This window comes from Chelonoidis abingdonii, chromosome 26 (genome assembly GCF_003597395.2).
Source record: "Chelonoidis abingdonii isolate Lonesome George chromosome 26, CheloAbing_2.0, whole genome shotgun sequence".
NCBI classification, from domain to species: Eukaryota; Metazoa; Chordata; order Testudines; family Testudinidae; genus Chelonoidis; species Chelonoidis abingdonii.
In genome coordinates, this window is record NC_133794.1 from 8,564,395 (window position 1) to 8,588,236 (window position 23,842).

At 53.3% G+C, this 23,842-nt stretch overlaps 1 protein-coding gene and 2 non-coding genes across 5 annotated transcripts; all 3 read right to left on the reverse strand.

Moving 5' to 3' along the window:
* Nucleotides 1-7,691: 7,691 nt before the first annotated feature.
* Nucleotides 7,692-22,630, reverse strand: KANSL2 (KAT8 regulatory NSL complex subunit 2). Of its 3 annotated transcripts, none has more exons than XM_032785622.2 (9): nucleotides 22,233-22,630; nucleotides 21,192-21,370; nucleotides 19,985-20,099; nucleotides 19,190-19,353; nucleotides 17,169-17,335; nucleotides 16,178-16,274; nucleotides 13,409-13,662; nucleotides 9,599-9,838; nucleotides 7,692-8,512 (listed from the first exon to the last, which is right to left on the reverse strand). In XM_032785622.2, exons 1-9 carry the CDS (start codon nucleotides 22,481-22,483, stop codon nucleotides 8,378-8,380), a joined length of 1,602 nt encoding a protein of 533 aa, XP_032641513.1. In that variant the 5' UTR covers nucleotides 22,484-22,630; the 3' UTR covers nucleotides 7,692-8,377. The 3 variants fall into 3 exon arrangements, with proteins under 3 accessions (XP_032641513.1, XP_074917245.1, XP_032641514.1); XM_075061144.1 differs by having other exon boundaries at nucleotides 17,169-17,331; nucleotides 19,186-19,353; XM_032785623.2 differs by lacking the exon at nucleotides 9,599-9,838 and having other exon boundaries at nucleotides 22,233-22,629.
* Nucleotides 8,739-8,875, reverse strand: LOC116827828 (small nucleolar RNA SNORA2/SNORA34 family). The gene has a single exon (XR_004374394.1). It is a non-coding gene; the product is annotated as a small nucleolar RNA SNORA2/SNORA34 family (small nucleolar RNA).
* LOC116827827 (small nucleolar RNA SNORA2/SNORA34 family) lies at nucleotides 15,968-16,104 on the reverse strand. The gene has a single exon (XR_004374393.1). It is a non-coding gene; the product is annotated as a small nucleolar RNA SNORA2/SNORA34 family (small nucleolar RNA).
* Nucleotides 22,631-23,842: the final 1,212 nt, after the last annotated feature.

The window sequence follows — 23,842 nt, forward strand, 5'->3', positions numbered from 1 at the left end:
CTGAGGCGCCCCCCCCCACTGCAGCTCCCCCCCTCCACCCTGAGCACCCCACACACACAGAGCCATGCGGCAGCTCCCTACCTCAGCTCACCTCTGCTCCAACTCCTCCCCAAGCACGCCATCACCGCTCCACTTCTCCCACCTCCCAGGCCTGCGGCAGCAATCAGCTCTTTGGTGCCGCAAGCTTGGGAGGGAGAGAAGCAGAGCAGGGCCACGTGCTCAGGGGAGGAGGCGGAGCAGAGATGAGCTGGGGCGGGGAGCAGTTCCCCTGCGTCCCGCCCTCTCCCCTTACTTGCTCCAGGCGGCCCTCCCCGCACCCCCCCGTCCCAGATCCCTCCACCTAAATGCCAACGACGACCTGGGCAGCCAAAGATACGGGTGCCACGGTCGCCACCGAAGGACCTAAAATGCAGCCCCCCAAATGCTAGCGCCCTAGGCAACCGCCACGTCACCTAATAGGTTGCACTGGCCCTGACTACAGAGCCCCACTGATGGGCTGGGTTGGCCCCTGGCACGAGGCCCACGACGGGAGCAACAGCTGAGCCCACACAACACCCTATTCCCTCCCCACAAAGCGGGCGGTGAGACTGTCACAGAGCGTGGGGGAGTCAGGGCCCTGCACTCCCGGCTTCCTGCGATTCACCAGGACTCGCAGCCAGCCAGTAACATAGGAGGTTTATTTAGACGACAGGAACACAGTCCCAAATAGGCCTTGCCGGTACAGACAACAGGACTCCCTTTAATTAGGTCCTTCTGGGAGCCACAGGGAGGCCACAGCCCTGTTGGTCGGGTCGCCCCTCTCCATTTCCCAGCCAGCTCCAAACTGAAACTCCCTCCAGCCTCTCACTCAGCCTCCCCCCCAGCTGCTCTCCCTGCCTTTGTGTCCTTTGTCCAGGTTCATGGGCAGAGATGTTACCTGGCCTCCAACCCCCCTCCTGGGTTCTCAGGTTATCTGCTCAGGGATCTCCCTTCCCCAGTGCAGGCCATCCCAACTCCCCTGCAACCTTCCCAGGTCAATACTCCCCACTCAGCAGTCAGAGAACACAGCAGGAACATTCCCACTTCGTCACAGAGGCCTCGTCAGGGCATGATGAGGGGAAGGGGCGGCAAGTGCCAACATGCAGCCGCAGCGGGGCAGGGAGCCAGCTCCCTCCAGCAAATTCCAGCAGAGCTGGGAGCAGGCGCCAGTTAGGCTGGTGCTGCTGCATTTGCCCCACAGCCGCGCGCTGAGAGCTAAGGGGGTAGTGAGGGTGCAGACACAGAAACCATCACCACACGCCACAACACAGGACACTGACACCCTGCAGCCCAGAAACACCCCCAGAGACACAGAGCAACAGAAAACCCAAACCACCCAACATGGGACACACCCGAACAACAACCCTCGGGTGCTCTAAGCAGATCGCTCTCACTACACTGCTCAGGGCTGCGAAATCCGCTGGTTAGGTCGACTCAGCCCCAGGCTGACGGCTCTCAGAGGTGGATTCACTGCGCTCAACAGAACAGCACCTCCTGGTGCTGCAGTGGCCGTCTCAGCACCGTAGCATGCCCGTGGCCCGAGGCTCAAACCCAACCCGCCTAATGGCCACATGGCTCTGAGAACTGACATGGCTCTTGAACTAACCCAGCCAAACACTCGCTTTTTGCTTCTCCCCAGAGCCCCGTTACTGACTGTACGGCCTGTCGGACTGGCACTGCAGCCTCTGCTGCTAGCCACACCCTCCCCATTACCACAGCTAGTTAACCGGGCTAGTTCAAGGAGCCCCCGGCTCCTGCCAGCCCTCCCCAGCCCTCGATTCGGAGTAGCCAAGGAAATGAGCTTGGCGGCCGACTGAAACACTCGATGGGGCAGGTCTGATCTAGTGAACGTCCCACTGTAGAATTCCTTTGTCACTGGCTTTCCCTGCCCACTCCCCAGAGCCGGTGGGAGTTGTTCTCCCACAGTGATCTGGGCTTGTTCCATTCAGGTTTAATTGGGTCCCCGCTCTGTGCTGAAGCCTCGGCTAAGGACTCAGGTCTTGTGTGAGTGCACGGGGCCAGCTTTGCTCTCCCATGCAGGGATCCTGCCCCATCTCGCCCAGTGCAGGAAGCTCCCATTGGCGTGTAGCCGGGCCCTGTGTGAGCCTGATTCAGCAACGTGATGAAACACTGGCTGGCCCCGGCCACAGGGCGAGCTGGGACTGGGCAGGCCCCCAGGCGAGGAGATTTTAAACACAGGCGACAGCTCTCTTTCCAGATGTGAACAGGCTCCGGGGAGGAAGTGTAAAACAAGCAATGGCCTGAGCTCGCTCCAGAGCCGAGATACTGAGCTAACCTCTCAGTGACGAGTTAGAGGATGATACAAGGAAACAGGACAGTTACAGAGAGTTAAAGTCACCTGGGCCACGACTTGCTGGGGTTCTACACAGCAGCTCCTTAGACCCTGGCAGGGTGCAGCGACTCACTTGGTTTTAAAAAACGATACAATGGCCTGGCAGGTTTCTGGGAACGCAGCAGAGCCATCTCTGAGCTGCACAGAGAGGGGGAAGTGAAGCACAACTGGATGTGACGGGCAGGGCCTGGTTGGGTGCACATGGGTCACCCAGGGGCTGGAAGCACAGAGTAACCCACAACGCCCACTAAAGGCAGCAGGACCTCCAGCTGTTCTGTGCTCCTTGGAGTCCAGCTTGGGGTGGCTCAGGTCGAAAGCTCAAGCACAAGTGAGTGGCCCGGTCTCGAAAACATTGGCCAAAATCTCCAAGTGCCGGAGGGAAAGTTTGATGGAGCTCACAGGACAGGAGGGGTCAGAGAGAAGGTTAACGCGCTGCCCCAGCCGGAGACTGGGCACAGAGCACCCCCTGGTGATGGCCGAATTCACAGCTGGCGTGAGCAGCCACAGGGACAGCAGTTTAATAATAACCCTCTGCCCAGCTCTGGCCCTTCAGAGGCAGACTCGGAGCCCTGTCAGGCAGGTCAGTATCATCCCACTTTTACAGATGGGGAAACTGAGGCAGAGAGCAAGGCTGGGACCTGCCAAGGACACCCAGTGACAGAGCCAGGAATAGAACCCAGGAGTCCTGGCTCCAGCTGCCGGCCCTACCCTCACCCTACCTGTCCTCCCGTCTCAGGCAGCCATGGAGGGGGTCGCTCTGGGGGTGTTTCACAGACCCTCCCAGTGCACAGGTCGCCTTTGTCCATGGCACCAACAGGGTGGCCAGAGCACACGCTCCAGAGCCCCCCACCCCAGGCCAACCTGGCATCTTCACCCTGCAACGCAGCCTCCCAAGAGCCCCTGCAGCTGGGAAGGGGGCTCCGAGCTAGACCCCCTCCCGGATTTCCTCCTCCTGCAGGACCAGGGAGCCGCAGCCCCGGGGGACACGCGCCAGCCCCCGCGAGCCCGCAGGGCCGCTTCTGCCAGCAATGGCCGGGCTGCACCAAGGGGCGGTGGGCTGCGGGGCCCGACCCCCGACAGTCTGTTGGGGGCGGGGGGGCGAGCTTCCGCCCCAGCCCGGAACACGCAGACGCAGATTAAAGTTGGTTTTAACGCCCCCCCCCCAGCCCCCAGCGCACGCGGCCAAACAACTTCGCTGGAGACTTCGGGGCGCAGCGCGCCAGCTGCCCGGAGCGGCTCCGGATTGGCACCGGGAGGGGGCGTCCGGCCCGCAGCCCCCCCGTGCGGCTGCCCCGGCTAAGCGAGCCCGGAGCTCGCTGCAGGACTCACCCACCGGCACTGCAGGGGGGCGCACGCCGGGCCCGAGCCGCGCTCCCCGGACGGGCTCAGCCCGGGCTCCTGCCTGGCGAGGCCACTCCGGGTGGAAAGCGAAGTGATGTCACGGCTCGGGGCGGGGAGGGGAGTCCCCCCAGCAGCCTGACCCGCCGCAGCCAATCGGCGCCGGGTCCAGCCGCGCTCCCCGCCAGATGTTTCCCATTTGGGAGCACGGCTGGGCTGGTTCGAAGCCCGCGGGGGGCAGGACCCCAGAGCGGGGGATGGGGGGGGACATGGGGGCCGGGGGCCTCAGCCGCTGATCCCAGACCCCTAGACCCCTCTAGCCTGCCCGGGAGGGATCGCACAGGACACGTGGGGCGGAGGGGGCCCTTTGGGGGCAGGTTGCTTCCACTCTGCCCCAGGGGTGGCTATTCGGAGAGCTGCAACACTGGCCCCTCGCCTGCGCCAAGGTGAGCCACATCCTCTCTGCCTGGCCACCCAGGGGGCCCAACGGCAACCCCCAGTCAGCCCCCAGGAACCTCCCCATCCCCACGCATCCCCTCTGTCACCCAACTCCATTCCAGCCAGTGGCACCAGCATGCTGACCCCTGGGGCTCCTCTCCCCATCCCCTGTTAACCCCCCTCCCGCCCACACTCCTGTATCTGACATTTGTCTAGGTTCTGTGCCCACTGGAGGTGCCTTAATGGCTCCAGCAAGCACAGGCCAAACCAGGCTGCTTCATGCCGCCCTGGTCTCTGACACGCGTGTCAGATTTACCCCTCTGAGGCCCATGAGTGGAGCCAGTCGCCTCCCCGCTTCGTCACAAGGCCAGCACTGTTCACCGACGAGCCCAGAAAAGGAAATCGGCTCGGGCACTGCCAAGTAGCTGCAGGGCCCCCGGACAAAGACTCCGTTTCAGGGGCCTGCTGGCAGCGCCAGGAGATGTCTCACCTTTGCCAGGCGCAGACGCAGCAAGGATGCTGGCAGCTACAACGCGCATCCCTTCCTGTAACCCGCTGGTAAGTTTCCCTTCTCTGCCACCTCTTGTCTCCAACAGCCCAATGTGCCAGTGTGTTGGCAGATTTCATACCTCTGTACTTTCCCCCTCTAGGACTGGGACAAAGGAGCTGGCGGCCAGGCAGGTCACCAGGCGGGTCAGACTCACATCAAGGCTCCTGGGGGTTATCTGCAAGATGCACCCATCACGCCCACGCTGCATGGCCCAGCTGAAAGCCCCACGCCTCTGTCCCAGCAAGAAAGCCTGTTTTGAGGGTTCAGGATGCCAGAGGGGAGATGGTCCCAGGCGGGGAGGCCCTGGCACATGGCTTGCTAAAGGAACTAGAGGCACCAGTGTTTCACAAGCTAAGGGGAATCAGTCAGGAGCAGACAGCTCTGAGCAATGCTTGGTGCTGCAGGGAGCTGTGCAGATCGCTTGGCCTGGGCCCCTCAGAACCAGCACTGACCCCATTGCTCCGGCCTGGGAGCCTGCCATCATTCAGGAGATAGACCAAACTACAGTCACAACCAAACAGGGCCGTTCAAGAGGTGCTAGCTTCAGAATCCGGCCAAATTCTCACTTAGGCAGCTACATTCTGCCTTCCCCTTCCCCTCCTATGCTTCTCTAACGCTGCCATGTGCTGTTGAACAGCTGCCATCTTTCACCCCAGCGGTGGCTGCATTTTAGTGCTTGGCAGACAGGTCCCTGAGACCCTGCATCTGTGCAGCTAGGTCTTTGCACGCATGCAGCTCTGCTGAAATCAAGGTGGTGGTGTGGGCTGTGGAGCTGGCCCGGAACAACCTTCCCTAGCTCACATGGTGCTGGGAGGCAGAACCAGCTGTGGCTTGCAAAACCCACATGACAAGTTGGCTGGAGCCTCCAGCAGGAGTGAGAAGGCCAAGGTGCCTTACAGCAAAGCCTGCAGCTCAGGCTGCTCTTCCCTAGGGGGAGCGGGGGGGTTCCCCCCACCCGCAGCTCTCCAGACAGCTGATAATGGGCCAGGAGAGGAGCCTCTGGACAACCATGCACCAAGGGCACGGCCAGTTCACTCCACTCACCCTACAAGTGCCTCCCCATGGATGCCACTGACCCCACTCCTTCTCCTGGCAGCTCAGCCACCCTCCCTTCCACATCCCTGGAATCCAGGCTCCCTCCAGCACCGCCCGGCTGTGTAAGGGGCAGGACAGACATGGAGCTAGGCTGGTTGCCTGGGGTCCATGCCCTGCTCCAGGAGGGGAGTGGGCTCTAGTGGCTTGGCAAAGGGGAGTCAGCGTAGCAGCCTGTAAATAGGGCAGACGGGCACCATGAAAGGGCGACAGCCCCCTACTCCTTCCACACCCATCCTCCCCCCAGGCGCCTGCCCTCCCTTGAAACACTGCAGCAGACTGGTAGAGCGGCCAAGCCATGTGGAACATTGTTATGGCTATGGGCCGCCCCGCCTCGCTGCTGTGTGGGGGGTGGGGAGAACGCGCCCTGGGGGCCCGAACAGCTGCAAAGGCTCAGCACCCCACGGAGACGGAGTTCCTCGGGGCAGGGGCCATGTGTTCTGGGGGTACTGTGCCTAGCCCAATGGGGGCTCGGGCTCTGACGGGGGCTGCTGGGACCTACTGTCATACACCTACTAAATACCCCAAGCCCTGTCCATTGACAAGGCCAGGAGCAGTAACACAAATTCTCCTGAGCGTGGTGGAAGGTTAGAGAGCAGCATCCACAGAGTGATTACAACAGAGGGGTGCTACTGAATCTCCGTAGGGCAAAGCACCGCCGCTAAGTGAACACAGCAGAGGAAGGGAGCAGGAGGGAAAGGAAAATGTTCAAGGGGACACACGGGTGTTGCTGCATTTAACCCAAGCTCCCTTTGCACAGCTCCTTCAAGGGCAACAAGCAAGCACCCGGCAGGGAGGCACATGCACTGCCAAGCAGGCCCTACCCCAGGGAACCTGAGACTCTGTGTTGCCATGCAGGCAGCATCCTTGCCATTCAGTGCAGGGCTCACTCCTGCTTCCTCTCAAGTCACCGGGGGCTTTGTCTGACCTCACTGGCAGGCCCAGGGCTCCGTCCTGCATGCGGACTCCATGGAGCGAACTGGGAGTCAGCACTCTGGCTATGCTGTTTGCAGGAAGGGGCAGTCTTAGTTGCTAATGTGCAAAACCCAGCCATGCCCGGAAGGGAGCCAGGCTCCAGCCATATGGGACGTACAAAGGACTTGCCCGGGGCTTTGGAACTGCTAGAGCAACAGTTCAATATTGAACACAAATCAAATCAAAGCCTCAAACGGGCCGAACCTGCCATTCCTCTAGCTGAGGAGTCGCTTGTGCGGTTAGATTACACAAAACGCCAGCCCTGGCTCCCAGGCCGAGGCCTCATGGGCAGAGCTAGGGGGATTTGTAATGGGAAAGTCTGGCAGGGCTACGCAGGCGCCGCTCTCACCAAACCACAGAGCAGCAGCAGCTCTTTTGGGGTTTCACGTTGTAAGAGGGAGTGAAACCTGACCGTGTGTATTTTTACCGGACATGGCAAGACTCGGGAGGTTTGTGGCCACATGGTTTTTATTCCACAAACTCCCCAGAGGCCCACGTCCCATGGTCCCGACACAGAGGATGCTGTGCCCTTGCAGTCTCTCTCCTTTGGCTGCTCTCAAGTTACACAGGGGCCAAGATGACGTGAAGTTGCATTTCCTCCCTCCCCTCTCTCCTCTGATGATCTTTTGTGCACGCACAGTATTCAAGAACAATGAAACTGCTCCCAGACTAGCCAGAGTATCCCAGGTCTGCAGGAGGATCTGCTCTTGGAGCTCCTGCTCTGCTTTATATACACAGCCCCAAAGAGCAGGGGAGTTTCCCTTTTCCTTCAGCACTCAAAGGATCAACCCCCTCGCCACCCGAATTTAAATGAGGCCCCTAGATCCTGACAGCGTTACGAGCCGTTTTACCTTTCGCAGGAGGATCTCGATGCACTGTGTGGGAGCAGAGGCAGGAGACGACAAACCTCGGGAACATGGACAGTCATTTTCTTCTGATGTCTTTATTGTCTGTTTTTGTTTGGGGGGGGGGGGAATGGAAATTTCCCCTTTCCGATTACAAACTGGAAACTTTGTACAGCACATTTATACATTGTTATTTTACACACGATTAGCACCTACGGGCTCATCCGTCGGTTAAAGCTAGCGTGAGGAGCAGAATTTCAGGCTTACAGTGCCAGAGGAATGACAGCTGTCGCGCACCAGACTGAGAGAACCTTGCTTTAGTACAGGTGCTACAGTCTGAACAAGCCAAGCCTCTGGCTTGCACATGCACCCCTGACAGGTGGACTCGAGAATGTTCAGCCCCACCTGGGAAAACTCTTTCAGTTTGGCTCATTTACCCCTCTCCATGGATGCATCCCACAAGCTGCCTACCCTTTTTACGTCTCTTCTACCCTGACTGGGAATGACACAGTCTCACTAGCCAGCTGTGCTTTTGGCAGACTTCGCCAAAAGAAACCAGAACTGAGTGAGGGGGAGGGACTGACAGGAAGGCTGGAACCTGTCACGTGAGCTTCTGGACAGACATTTCACCATTCCCCGGTTTCACTGATCTGGCCGCAATTCTCGGGTGGAAGGGTGAAGTGTTGGGTTACCATACTCCCATCAGCCACGTGTATTTCATGCTCAGGTGCGTTTCAGGGTGGCCAAGACTTCCAATCCAAGACCTCATCAGCTGATGAAGGCTGGTTCTGGATTCCCATTGGCTGCTGCCAGTCTTCCATGTGAGCGGGTGGAGACTGCAGCATCTGCCAGCTTCCTGTCTTCCTCTGATCCAGGCCTGCCCACCCCAGTCTGCAGGTGACTCTGTTAAAGACAGAAAACCCACAGTCACAATCCCAGCACCTGACTGCGTTGGAACTGCTAGCCAGGCCCTAAGCAGGATTGTTCACACACATGCATGCGAGCAGCATTCAGCATAGGACCCACAAGGCGCTGCAGCCAGGTCAGAGTAGGGTGGGAGCTCCAAAGCAATTCCAGTCCGGCAGCCCTCCCACTTCTGTCCCACTCCTGGTGGAGACCTCCATTTGCAGACTGTTACTTCCAACTGAATTGGCTGTTCCCTGTCAGAGGCTCTGGAACGGCCAACAGACCACGGGATGGCATTCCTCTGGGCTCCTGCTTGAAACCAATGGCTACAGCAAACCGATGGCCTTGATTCAGGGCCTGCTGCTGGGGCATTTCAGAACCGCCAGCTTGAATCCTAAGCTTAGGCCCTAGTGCCCCAGGCTGGTGCACTGGGAGCAGTTTTCCAGAGAGCCCTTTCAGCTGTTGAAGCAGCAGCAATCTGAGGGAAGGGAAAAGGGCTCCAGGGGCTACCTCCAGAGAAAACACCAACCCCTGAGCAATCTCCTGGCTGAGCGATGTGTCTGAACCAGATGTCACTTGGGGGGAGGGGGCGGTGTCGAGATGCCTGGGAGGAGCAAGTTAGAAACAAGACAACTACAGAGTAAACGTTCCTTTGGAATCACCACACTGGAGAGACAGGACTTTCCACAGCAGCTTAGGCCACTGGCCTGGTACCTGGCCTTCAGCGCAGACCACACCCCAATGCCTGCGATAGAGATGTCTCCTGTCTGTCTGTCCCCCCAACACACACAAATAGTGCACCAGCTCAGTTGTACAGTGACGCATGGAGGGGAAAGGTTCCTTCCTGACCCTTGCAGGCAATCAGCTAATGCCCGGAAACACGTGATCGTCCATGCGTAACATGGCTGGGTGGAGTGGGAGAGTAGCCGCATGGAGCTTTGGCCAATACAGAGCTGACCCAGTAGCACCTCCCCCCATCGTCCAACTCCTTACAGAGTTCTGGAGGGGAAATACTGTCTGGATCGGGAGATTTTCTGCTCCTGCTTCATGGCTGGAAGCCCCAGGCGCATCCCCCGGCTCTACCTGGGCGGGTGGCTCTGCATGAGACTCCACAGTTGGCAAGGCGGCTTGGCCAGAAGAGCTCCCTCTGTCCAGCTGGGTTGCCTGGGTCGGGATGCCTGGCTGAGGAGGTTCTTCATGGGCCAGTATGTCTACAGCAGCCTCGGCAATATCTTTTATCGCCTGATCTTCCAGGGGCCCGGAGGACTCAAAGAGCAGAGGGGAAGGGGGACACTGCATGCTATCTCCCACCACGTCTAAGTCCTGCAAGAGAAAACACCCACCAGCAGGCTTCAAGGTGCTTCGTGGAGTACAGAAGCGAGATGGGCCCCCTTTCCACATTACCCACTTATATCACAGGGCAGAGACCAGGTGGCCTGAGTTTAGGAATGCTGGGCACCCAGAGCTCCATTGCAGGGCTAAGCGAGTCTCAAAGCCCTGGGAGAATCCAAAGGGAGCAGTTAAGCTGGCCAAGCCCAGGCAGTCCCTGCTACCATATGGAGTAGTTCCTAAGACCATCAGGCTGCTAGAAAACACAGCTTCATATGGAGGGCAGGGGAGGCAGGGACAATCCTATTCCAGCTCCTCAAGATCTTCCTCGAAACTTGGCCATGTTATTAGAGGCCTTTAGGGGTGGGTGACTATTGGCCTTGAAGACCGAATCCTCTGACTGCAGGGCAGGCAAAGACAGTGGCACGGCAAGCTTCCCCCACAACGGCCCATGTCAACATGGTTCAGCCCTGTCGTAAGCGCGAGGAAGTCGGAGCAGCATGCACTGGGACACCAAGAATTCCAGACTCACTCTCAGATCAGTTTCTCTCTTCCTCCAAACCATGCCAGTGTGAAGAGAACCCAGCTTGTCTGTGGCTTCCCTTCTCTGATAACCAAGAGTTTGGAATTCTGGGTGCAGCATGCAGAGCATGCTGAGCCAGTAAAGAAATCTGCCTCCTCCTAGCAGCATTTCAATCTGGGATGGAAATGCTGAACTTCCACTGAAGACACATCTGAGGACCCAGAGATCTGTAGCCCTGCATGACCTACCATCGTCCCACAAACTGGATGACCAGGAAGGGGTGAGCACCCAACTAAGGGGTGGGGGCAACAGGTCTGGGCCCCCACCCAGATTATCACACTCCAGCAGAGCCCTCTCTGGGTGCCGGACAGGCACCATTGCAAAATCTACCTACCCCCGCCTCGGTTTTATTGCTCCACTCTGCCATGCTCACAAATATATTGCCACCGTGGCTGCTGGATGTGCTGATGAGAATGTTGACACGGGGGCCAGGACTGGCTGGAGGCTATTGTTAGGGGAGGGTATTTGTTTTGGCTTTGAAGGGTGGAATGTCGGTGACTGCAGAGTAGGGCCGGCTCCAGGGTTTTTGCCACCCCAAGCGATGGGGGGGGAAAAAAAAAAAGCCACGATCGCAATCGGTGGCAGCTCCACCTTGCCGCTTTCTTCTTCAGCGGCAATTTGGTGGCAGGTCCTTCCCTCTGAGAAGGACCAAGGGACCCGCCGCCAAATTGCCGCCGAAGACCCCGACGTGCCGCCCCAAGCACCTGCTTGCTGAGCTTGTGCTTGGAGCCAGCCCTGCTGCAGAGGGACATGTTGACAGGATCACGTTACACTAGATAAAATGCAGAGGCTCTGGATGCTGACAAAGGCCTGAGTCCTCTCAAGCAGGAGCGTGGAAAGGTTCCCCCTGGGATCCCTCTGACAGAATGAACTCCAGTACGAGGTGCCCTGGGTCTCTGATCACTTGTGTGCTTCTAGCAAGGCAGACCCATGGTTATCTCAAGAGCATGGAGAATCACACACGCTAGTCGGGCTGTTCCAAAGCAGTCCACAGCCAGGCCAGAAGGAGAGACAAGGCTCCTGAATTCCTGTCTGAACAGCCATTAATGTCCTGCACAGGCTAAGAGAAGTCACAGCTCCAGCTCCAACACGTTTCTGCCCTGAGAAAATTCCTCCCTGAAAGACTGTTCTTGCACGCACCAGCAGGCCAGTTCTGCCATGAGAAAACTCAAACCCCAGGGCAAAGAAAACTGACCCAGTGCCCATGGCAGTCAATGGAAAGGCACCGTTGACCTTCACGGCTGTCAGCTCACGCCTTTATGGCAGCCACAGCTGATTTAGGTTCCTAACAAGCAGCTTCAGCGCTCAGGGGCTTTCGAGTCGCTGGACCGGTGGCATATGGCCTCCTATATTAATGCCATGGCTTCTAGGGTCCCTATGGCTAAAGAAGGCTCGCTCAGCACTCCTGTCCAGCTATTTTTAAGTTGATTCCAAAAGTCTGCTGTGGGATAAAGTGTGCAGAGAGTTTGGTAATATCTGATTTATAAAGCAAGAAATGTCTCATTCAGAAGAGAGTTCAGAGCACCTGCAATATATTTGTTTAAATACATTTCATTAGGATTTTTCAACATGGAGGCTTAACTCGCATGCAGGACATCCGAGTAATCCAAGGATTAAAACCCTTGTGTGTCCTTTATGGGATAGATGCAAAAAGCCGCTTTTAAAAAAAGCCCCTAAGTACGGATTTAAATAGACTAGCAGTTGCAAAGGAGCAATCAGGTTAAAACCCCACCAAAAGAAACATTTCCCAAACCCTCTGACTTCTCACATCTCACACGAGATGGTTCTTTCTTCAATGATTAGAAACAAAACAAGGAAGTGATTGAAGTACCAGCCAAAGGCAAGTACAGGGAGACCAGATGTTCCAATATTATCATGACTGTCCTGATATTGGGGGCTTTATCTTATATAGGTGCCTATTGCACCCCTCCAGTCCCAATTTTTCATACTTGCTACCTGGTCTCCCTAGGCAAGTGGCAGGAGAGGCTTAAACTCCAGTCTCAGCTCACCCCACTGTTCCTACTTGTAACGTAAGAACGGCCAGACTGGGTCAGACCAAAGGTCCACCTAGCCCAGTGTCCTGTCTACCAACAGTGGCCAATGCCAGGGGCCCCAGAGGGAATCATCATGTGACCTGTCATCCATTCCCAGCTTCTGGCAAACAGAGGCTAGGCACACCATTCCTGTCCCTCCTGACCAATAGCCATTGACGGACCTATCTTCCATGAACTTAGCTAGTTCTTTTCTGAACCCTGTTATGGTCTTGGCCTTTACAACATCCTCTGGCAAAGAGTTCCACAGGTTGACTATGTGTTGTGTGAAAAAATACTTTCTTTTGTTTTAAACCTGCTGCCTAGTAATTTCATTTAGTGACCCCTATTTCCTTATTTATTTTCTCCACACCAGTCATGACTTTATAGCCCTCTATCATATCCCCTCCTTTAATGGTCTTGTTTCCAAGCTGAAGAGTCCCAGTCTTATTAATCTCTCCTCATATGGCAGCCGTTCCATCCCCCTCATCATTTTTGTTGCCCTTTTCAGAACTTTGTCCAGTTTCAATATAACAGCTTAGATGAGCAGGCAAACCCATACCACCACAGGTACCGATACCTAGGCACCGTATTCTGAGACCAGACCTTTCAGGAGTCCCTCAAAACTAGAGGTCCTGCTTGTTCAGCGTGGAGGCTAAAGATCCCAGGGTTCTTTCCCTAAGGGTAGGGGGTCTGACTTCACTACCTGTACACCCCAATGTCATGCAGGGCACTGCTGGCTCTCTTCCCTAGAGATGGCCGCTTTTCAGCGATACCTGGTTCTGTGGTTTGCAAAGGCATTGGGATCTGTTGCTCTATAGCCCCACCCCTCCCCCACATGATATTTTAACACGTGTTAACGATGACAGCAATGCTCTTCGCCTCTGTTCACTGGAGGACATTATGCCTGCACGCCGCACTACAGCGCACCATGTGGCTGCTCCAACTTACATCGCTAAACTCCAGGGGTAAGCTCTCGGTGGGCTGGAGCTCAGCAGTGCTCAAGTACAGATCCGTAGGGGCAGCGTCCAGCTCCTCTGGAACAGAGAGCACCTGCTCGGGTACGTACATCTGAGGCGGCAGCTGGAGATGAAGCGGGCAGCAGGGACTCTCAGAGAGGCTTACAGGAACCGACTTGTCGCAGGGCGCTTCCTCCGACCCTTGGCACAGCTTAAACAATGTCTGATTGGTGTCCTGACAAATATCTGGGACAACACAGTCAAGGGGAACGCACAGAGCCTGGCAGAGAAACCTGCTACCGAAAGGTGTTTTGTCCTGAGACACAAAGCAGAGGTCAAAGCACAAACTCGAGAGACCAGGGATCTAGTCCCCAGTTGCTCAGAGACCTTGGCCAAGTATGCGTGCCCCCCAGCTGTAAAACAGGGATATTATTGACAACCTTGGTGGGCAGGTTATGAGGCTCAGCTGAATGCTTGTAAAGCTCCCATCCAGACCCTCAGATGGGCAGTGTTATGAATGCAATGTAATGCGCCACTGCAAATATCATAAGTATCTGCACAACCTGTAACATCTACCATGCGGCAGGGATCTCAGTGTTTATACCAGCACGCACACAGCTTTTTCCAAATCTAGGAATTTAGTTCTGGATTTTCATCCCTTCTGTACCTAAAAGTGCCTCGAGGAACAACTATTCCTGCCAATAGTATAAATGGGATTTCCTGCCTTTAATCACAAACAGACCATAGCTCCAATGGCATCCTACTTCTAAGGCTGTTCAGCAGCAGACAGTAGCTGGGGACTGCCACTCGCTCACTACTGAAACTAGAACAAGAACAATCCCGTCTGAAGACCACTTAAAGGAACCCTGCCAAATGTAAAATCACACCCCCATCAGTAACTTGTGGCCTATTACTGTTACAGAGAACTCCTGAGAGGACGGTAAGTGGCAAATTAGAGCAATTTCCCCCCAATTTGTTACTTTGCAGATGACAACACTCCAACCCAAACAACTAGTGACTTGGGTGCTTAAATGGATTTTCAGAGACTGGGCGCTCAGCATTCTTGGAGAAATCGGACTTGTTTAAGGTGTTTCAAGTCAGACCCACCCACGAAGTCGAGGCACACAAAAATAACTCGTTACTGGGTCTTTGTGCATAGTTACTTTCACAGTGTCTCTTTTTATGCATGGCAACAAGGGAGAGAAAAACAATAAAAACACAGAGATTGTAAAACCACAAACTGGCAGGGAACTCCCAATCCAAGCAAAGGACTTGAAAGAGCTTTTAACTCATTTTTTGCACACACACACACACACACACACGAATCTCTTAATACACAGACAAGATCCCTGGCCAGACTTAAAGAAGCTAGTAATTCAGACTAATGGAATCACTATGGAGCCTACACCAGAAGAGCCTAGGTTTATCAGATGCCATCAGAAAAGAGGCTCTGTATAAACAGCAAGGTGAGGCTCCAGATTTTAATCTCTCAGTGACTCCAAATCAAATGCTTAGTTTACAGGTCAAAACATGATTTATCAAACTCACCAATCCCACCTGGAACAGGAGAATCCAGCTGGGTTCTGTCTGTTTCACACATCATTACCAACAATCTAGTTTCCTGAAAACCAAACAGAGCCAAGGAGTCTATCAATGATGCACGAAGTAGAAGAGATTACAGATGGTTCTCCTATAACTGTCAGCTCAGCAGGACTGACCAAAGTAAAATCTTGTTTGTTCCACTAAATAGCAGACATGAATCAGACATAAGAAGACATTTTTATGCAGTCCTTTTGTTGCCTGCACTGCTCTGAGCTAGCCAGCTGCAAATGTCTCCTGAGTTAAGCCATTTTAATGGTATTTATCCTAGAGAAACAATGGCCATTTCCTGCCCCACATACCTGTTCCCAGTGTGTAATCAGACTCAGATCTGCTGACTTCAGTGACAAAACAAAGTTAATAATTTCCTCTGCTGCCAGCCCCACTTAGCCAACATAACTCTAGGAGAGGGAGCTGGAGTTTACTCTGGCTCACATCAGCAACAAGTGCTAAAAGTAAGCTCTGAATGCAGCACCGAATTCCACCTCTAGTTACCTCAGTGTAAACCCCTACAGGTGTAACTGGGGGCCAAATGTGGCTTGTTACTGTGGGGATCTAGGAGCTAGAAAGAACCCAGTGGGAATCTGCAGGGCTGGCCCACCGTTTTACCCGTAAGCCAAGCAGACTTGCTCTGAAGTCAGACAAACATGGCATGGAGACAGTGAGACTCACTGTTCAGTGTGGACGTGCACTTAAATAAACAGCACCTCCCAAGGAATCCAAGACAGACAGGGCAGACCTAGGGATCCATGACAATTCCCAGTGGAGCTAAGATTTATTCTTAACTCACAAAAGGCTCCACCCAATACTTCCTTGTTCTAGATGTTTATCAGCATCCATAGCCAGGATTCTTCAAGGATTACATTACATGAGTTAAAGACCAATTTACTTCCATCTTAGTTTAACACAGCTGGAAATTAGCCTGTGGCTGTCTTGTAATCTTCCACGGTTCGCTTGTTGCTTCCAACTGAATTGGCTGTTCCCTGTCAGAGGCTCTGGAACAGCCAACAGACCATGGGAAGGCATTCCTCTGGGCTCCTGCTTGAAACCAACGGCTACAGCAAACCGATGGCCTTGATTCAGGGCCCATAGAAATGAGGATCAAAACACCCCAGTACAGTCACATGTCCAGCTCACTACAGATAAGAGGATAAAAGGATACGAGTGAGGCAGTGTCTGGTCATCGGGAGAGACTGATTGGAACATCGAATGTCATCGACAAAGGCCAAGCACCGCTGGCTGGAACGAGTGGTGTGTGCCTGCAAAGGAGCCCAAGAGAACAGATCAGAGCGATACAGGAGGACTGCCCTGCTGCTGACTGGAGAGAGACCTGCCACTTTACGGGACTCTCACATTCAGCTATTAGAGCGACCTTCCACCATGGGGGTGTATGCTGTTTGTTGACTTTGTTGTCAGTAAGAGTTCAAGTTCTGAGGCAGATACTGAACTTCCTTGCCTTAGTGCATGGATTCTCAGCCTGAGGTTGCAAACCAGCCTGCCATTCCCAGATTGCTTTTTTTGGCAGAGGAGTGAGGTGTCATTATGGAAAGGCTGAACCCACTCCACTGAGAGTTTAAAATCAGTCCCATCCTCTAATTTCATTTAAACATTTAGGTAGCCTTTTTTTTTTTCAAAATGGTAATACAGAAACAACTGCCTCAGTCAATTTCAATTTCAGCTTCTCCTGCACAACACAAGGTGGCTGCATTTGGGCACCCAAGGAATGTTTAACTCTTCCTACTCCAACAAAAAAAGAATTTCCATGTAATGACAAGTGATAAAAATCTGTTCCTACTCAGATTAGCCTCTCGCCCACCCCCTTTCTTTAAAGGGAATAATTCTCAAGATCTACATTTTGGGCCTACATTATAAGTGCTCCTGTGCCTTTAATAAAAGCAGCCCCAACAGAACTCCACACTCATTGGCTGAGGTTTCATATGCTGCACGTCTGCCAGGAGTGAGTATTTACAGCTGATGTACATGTCCCCATGGACAGGGCTTTACAATGGAAAATCTGGCAGGGCTGGAACTACATACAACTTGCTGGAATGATCCGCACAAGGAGGAGAGGGAGAGGAGACCTGGGAGCTAATCGAATCTGGAACCCAAACAGGCCTGAGATCAGAATTCCCTGTATCTACAGCATGAAGTACCTGCTGGGCCGCACCCTCAGTTGCCAACATCCGACGCTCCTTCAGCTGGCGATGCAGCAGGGCCTCCACGCCGTAGCGCTGCCGATAGCGTCGGAGACACTTCAGTTGCTTCAGGCTCTCGCGCTCCTTGGCCAGAAGCCCCTCGGGGCCTGTCAGAAGGCTGCTCCCTGGGAGATACAGACAGAAGGTAATCAGCATTACACATTGTCCAGACTGCTACAGTGTCCTAGTCAGACACTCCTCTGTTTAGAGATAACTCCATTGTTCGCTACTAAACAGGACTGGGGATGGATTTCCTATGCAGGGAGCCAGACCATTTAACTGGCTATGGGGGGGCCTCCAACTCCTTGCTTAGAGAGGTATTGAACAGCTCCACAATGTGGTAGTGTTGAGCTCTGCAGTGAACAGCACAGTGCAGCCTCCAGCAAGCTCCTCCCACTTACTCCAAGGGGCACAGAAGGAAGCTTTAAGTCATTTGGTTAGTCTGTAAGCATTTTTAAAGGGCTCCTCCCTTTCTGACACTGTTGATGGGTCAAACCTGTATTTGGACTATAGCATAAGAATTTCTGCAATTATAACTGCAATTTGACTTGTCTTATAGATTATTCCAAAGTTGACTACATGGGCTATTTTAAAAGTTTATTAATGTGCAAATGTTGTGATGTAAATGTTTATAACTTTGCATTTACCTGTTCGTCATGGACTTTTTCATCAAGTTATCGGTTTATAAAATATTGCTGCATATAATAGTCTATTATTTTTGTCAGAGAATGGGTCACATCATGTATTTTTCCATGATAAGTTACCCATGGAGAAGATGACAGTGAAGGCATTCTTCATGCGGCTCTGCAGCACAGCCGGCTATATGACGCAATATTTCACTAGCTGAACTATAAAAACAACTGCCTCCAAAGATCATCTTCTAGACCTCAGGAAGTCGGCAGGAGGTAAGCGCCTCTCCTGCAGACCTTAGGATGTCCCACTGCCACCCCTGCTTCTCTCCACTGTTTTCTTTTTGTAAACGATAAGCACGTAAGTTTTATCAGTATACATTTTGTATGTTTGGTTTTTACAAGTGTAATGGTGTGTGCATGTGAAATTAAACAAAGTTTGGAAGAAGAAATCCATCAGGGAAAGTGAAGGCCATGGGATGGACACACCAGAGCGTGCCATCTGCCTGGAATGTAAAAAGCAGGGATGGAGACAGAACGAGGGCCCAGAGAGTGGAGCTGGTCAGGGAAATAACTCTCTCTCATACATTTAACACATTATCTTCCCAATAGAGAGAGCTTTAACTGTTGCTCCCTCCTCTTCTTCCCTGTGCTAGGAGCATCTGAGGGTCCAGGTTCCTTCCGATTCATAGGAAAGGCTTTCTAGGTCAGGTTGAGGAAGCTGCAGCACTGGTCAAGGCCTTCTCTGCCGATCATGGCCCCTCTGCCAGTCCTCAGCCCCCACGCTGAGGCCAGGTCTACAGGAGAAACTTTTGTGGTACAGCAACGACAGTTTGGAGGATGATTTTTTATGGCATTTCTATACCAGCAAAAACCTCAGTGCGGACTCAGTTATACCAGCATCAAGAGCTTTGACTGGTGTAGCTTATTTTGCCTACCAAACAGGTATAATATAAGCTGCATGTACATGAGGGGGGTTTGCCGGTACAGCAATGCCGGCAAATCTTTTCTAGTGTAGACAAGCACTTACACACCGTAACGTTTTGTTTATTAAAACACAAAACCAGGAAATCCCATCCAGAAAATCATTTTTCTCTTAGAGTTTAGGTTTTGCAGGCTTGTTTCCTCACAACACTGCAAACAGCAAAGAAATTGGGCAGCCTTCATACCCACCATGAGACCAATCTTCAAGCACTTGGCCAGCCACACACAACACAAATACCATCACCTCAGGCACACAGAAGAACTGAAATCGCCTCTAAGAAACAAAGGTCTGTGTCTGGCTTCTACATGTGCTGTACCCTGTGGCCAGAGGAATACAGAGCTGTGGCTTCCTGGAGCAGTACTTGCCTATGGCTTCATGCTCCCCCTTGCGGCTGTGCAAGTATCGACGCTTCTTCTCTTTCAGGAGGTGCTGGAGTCGTTTGAACTGGTCTATGTACAATGACTGCAAACGGATCAGCTTCTCACGCATGATCAACGCCACCTCCTCTGCTGTGTACACGCCAGCATGTCTGTAACAAACAGGGACCAAATTCAATAGGTCACAAGTAAGTGATGGACAATGAGATATGTGCTTTATAGATGCTAGCCAATAGCCTTGAGATACCACCAGATAAGTGGTAGCCCAGAGCAGCACATCTGGCAGGGTGAAGCTGTCTAACCAATAAGTGAGACCTGCAAGCCAGCCAGTGCGTAGGAATCTAAGAGCGGGGAGCGGAGGTGGTTAAATTCTAGAGATATACAAGACTGACTTAGTCACACTGCAGCAATGCAGGATTTTCTTCTGCATCCTTCATAATACTGATCACCACATTGGCCAGACTAGAACAGACCAATAATGGCCCACCTAGCCCAGTACCCACTCTCCAATGAGGGCTAGCACCAGATATGTCACACAAAAAAGGCATCAGCTTCTTTTCAATCATACCTCACAGGAAGAGTTTCTTCCTGAGTCTATCTGGAAATCAGCACATGGTGTAACTCACGAGAAAGAACATTTGTAGTTTTTAGCTGTAGCATTACTGAAGATGCCATGTTTCTTCCTAGAACTGTCTTTTAACAAGGATCTAAATTATTACTGTTATCCTGCAGCAGCAAGCTTCCCATTCTATACAACTGACAGGCATTCACAACACGTCTTACTTCAGAGGGTCCTCCTGATCGCTGTCGATGCTTTCAGCTTCACTATCCGGGTCCCCTCGCCACGTCTGATCCACTGTCACAGGTTCTTGTTCTCCATCGCTCCAGCTGTCCTCGTCTGAGAGGAAAGAAGCCATTACAGAGGCAGGCCATTCAGCCCTACTTCCAGGCGGCTGTTACTCAAGCACAACCAAGCTCTTCAAGAGACAAACAGGTCACATCACAGACATCCCAACCCCCAAATAGCAGGGTAAGCTCCAAGGTTTGAACGGGAAAGTCACTAATTAAATCTGGGCTGTCAAAATACACAGTTCCCATGGAATACTCATCTCCCCTACCAAGAAACCTGAGGACTGCTGGCCCACTCCCTGCTGAGCTGACCCTGCAGGACAGAAGCTGCACCTCCTGAAGCTAGTTGTGTCCATTTACTAAGGCAGTGGTTCTCAAGCAGGGGTACACAGAGGTCTTCCAGGGGGTACATCAACTCATCTAGATATTTGTCTAGTTTTACAATAGGCTACATGAAAAGCACTAATGAAGTCAGTACAAACTACAATTTCATACAGACCAATGACTTATTTATACTGCTCTGTGTACCATACACTGAAATTTAAGTCTAATATTCATATTCCAATTGATTTATTTTATAAATATTTTATTTTCTGTGGTAAAAATGAGAACATAAGCAATTATTCAGTAACAATGTGGTTGTGACACTTTTTGTATTTTTGTCTGATATTGTAAGCAAGTCGTTTTTAAGTGAGGTGGAACTTGGGGGTACACAAAACAAATCAGACTCCTGCAAGGGTTACAGTACTCTGGAAAGGTTCAGAACCACAGAACTAGGGCACAGAACCTGCAAGATGGAGAAGGAAGGGGATTCATCTGATAGGATAATAGGAGGAGCACTTCAACAGATGTTTACTAATTCAATTTCACAACTTCACTCTGATGCGTTGTCCCATGTTTTACAGGAGGGGAAAACCTAAGTCCAGAAAAGCAAAGTGACTTAAGTATGGGTCCTGGATCCAGGCCCACTGAGCAAAGTCTCTCTCATGGGACATCATGTTTTTACCAGATTCTTTGGGATTGTTCCCTTTCCAGGATTAAATTGGGTGACTTTGTTTCTGGTTCCTCTTGTATTTTAGCTCCAGAGAAGAAGGCTTCCCCCAAATTCTTTTTTCTTGTCTATTTCATTCAAAGCTCTTACCTAGAATTCTACTAGCTTCACTGCGGCTGCTCTCTGCAGTCTGGGAGCCCAGCTCCATCTTCGCATAAGAGCTCAGCTGGCAAAGAAGAGTCTCACCCATGGGTCCAGGGTTGGATTTCTTCATCTGGGCTTGATGTGCCAGAGCATTCCTGCGGGCATGCTCAGCACAGAACGACACACTGAGAGGACAAAACAAAATGCTGTCTGGCTCGCAGAATTCACCGCTTCCAACCAGCAAGGCAAATACAGCAACAGAGCGAGAAGTGTTCACGACACTTGGCTTGGAAAAGGAGTAGAATGCACTCCACTCCTCCGATGCCAATGATAAATTCAGGGAACTCTGATAGTCATTTCTGTAGTTCCTATACTACCAAAGGACCCCATGTAATTTACAAACTACATGCACAACCACTGAAATGCAGTCACCTCTGGCATGGAGGTGGCAATGGCCTAGCAGTGAGGTGAGGGAAGGGATTTTGGGTGAAGAATATGGGGGCAAGCCCTCACTCTTTCAAAAAACTGACCAAGGATTTTTAATGTCCATACAGAGAGGCCCACGTGTATAGGACTGAACATCTTTATCTCACAAGGACCCACTCAAAGATCTGAGGATACAAATCTTTGTGATCTCAGAGGGTGTAGATATTTCAGAACTGATGCTATGACTACTGAAGATAAAGTTTTGTTGCAGTGATGCCAGCACCAGGGAACAAACACATCGATAAACACTACACAGTTCTCCAGCACCTTTCACCCAAGGATCTCAAATCACTTTTTAAGCATTAATGAATTCTTAATCCCTCTGCCAGACGATTACTGTTCTCACTTTGCAGATGGCTAAAGGGAGACTCAGAGAGGCAAAGTGACTTCCTCAAGGTCACACAATGAGAAAGCAGCCTAACTAGGAATAAAACTCAGAGCTCCTAGCACTATGCCTTAGCCATGGGACAGATCCTTCGCCTGACAAGATACTCCCTCCAGGTCACTTTAGTTCTATCCCCAGCTAGAGACAGCGGTAACCATGATGTGGTGGGTACCTACCCATCCTTCTTCTCGGCTTTGGGAGCAGCATTTGGACACCTCTTCCCATTCTTAGTGGAGATGTAGCTGCATTGTTTGAAGGGAGCATTCCTGTCTTCAAGGATATGCTTAATGCAGAACTCTTGCCCTTCCAGCCGAGGCTGGGAACACTGGCGGTGACTGAAAGCACACGACAAGGGTTCCTGGGGCCTTGGCACAGGGGTAAGACGCCCCCGACTTGACGGCAAGATGTGGATCCGAATTCTGTTCATGCCAACACTTGCAACAGATACGCACAGCTAATTGTTAGAGCCGGAGTAACCCCCAGACTCTAGTATAACTGACCAGCCCCTGCTACCATCATCAGAGGGAAATGGGACCAAATTATTTGCTGTTTTAGTAGAAGTCCCTGTGCTCTGCAGAGAGTGTCGTGGCACAAAACGAGACACCCTAGCAGCACAAGAGGGAGTGGGACGAAGGAATTCTTCCCACAGCCTCGATTTAATCTGCTCTTTATTGGGCAGTTGGAGCTTCATGGAATCCCTGGCCCCGTTGCAGCTCACTTCCCCTACATCCCCACCACGCTGTCTGTGAGTGGGGGCCCCCAAGCAGCAGAGGACGCGGAAGTTGGGGGGGCCCCAACGTAAACTCTTTGCCATTTGGGTGCAGGGACACACAGAAAGTCTGTTCTCCAGATAACCCCTCTGGGGTGTGCCACCTGCATCCCACCCCCTGCCCCAGGGAACCAGGCCCCACTTTGCCCTCCCAGCAAGACTCACCCCCAACACCCTGCTGTGGGCTCAGGGCCCCAGTCAGAGCCAGGGGCTTGGCGCTGGGCTGGGCCCCTGCCCCCCAGGGCTTCCAACCCCCACAAGGGGAGGGACTATAAAACACCCAGGCGGGTCGGCCGAGACCTGACCTGAGGCTTACCCCACTCCCTCCCACGGAGCTTCCCCGTCTAGGCTGTACCCCGATCCCCCATTCCCCCACCCACGGGGCAGCTCCTGGCCCCCCCCACTGCCTCCAGCCTCCCCCCCCGGGTGCCCCCTCGGGCTGACCCTGACCGCCCCCCTCCCCCCCGCCGGCAGCCTCTCCGCACTGACCCCAGACTCCTCCCGGGCGATGATCCCAGGCTGCTCCCCCCGCCCCCATCCGGAATAACCACCCACGGTCTGACCTCGATTCCCCCCCCCCACCTCCCCACGGCGCCGCCGATTTGCTTGCGAGTAGAAGGCGCGGGGGGCGCCGTCCCCAACAAGGAAACGCCGCCGCCGCCGCCATTTACTCGCTTCGCGCCCGAAACGGCCCAGCGCCCTCCCCGCAGCGCCATTGGCCCAACCCGCGCAATCCGGGAACGGGAATGAGAGAGTTTCCCCACGGCCATTGACTGAGAGACCCATCAGTCAGGGAGCGGGGCGGCCCTTGGAGGATAGTCAGGCGGGGGCGTTCAGCGGCGGGTGTGCTGGCAGAGTGCCAGGGGGTATATGGGGGAGAGCCGGCGGGGCGGGGCTGGTCACTGGCACGGGGGCGTCTGAGGACCTGGCCGGGCCGAGGGTATGGCTTGGGGGAAGAGTTTATGTGGGCTTAATGGTTTGGTGCTCAGGTGAACACCTGCTGGCGGAACTGGGGTC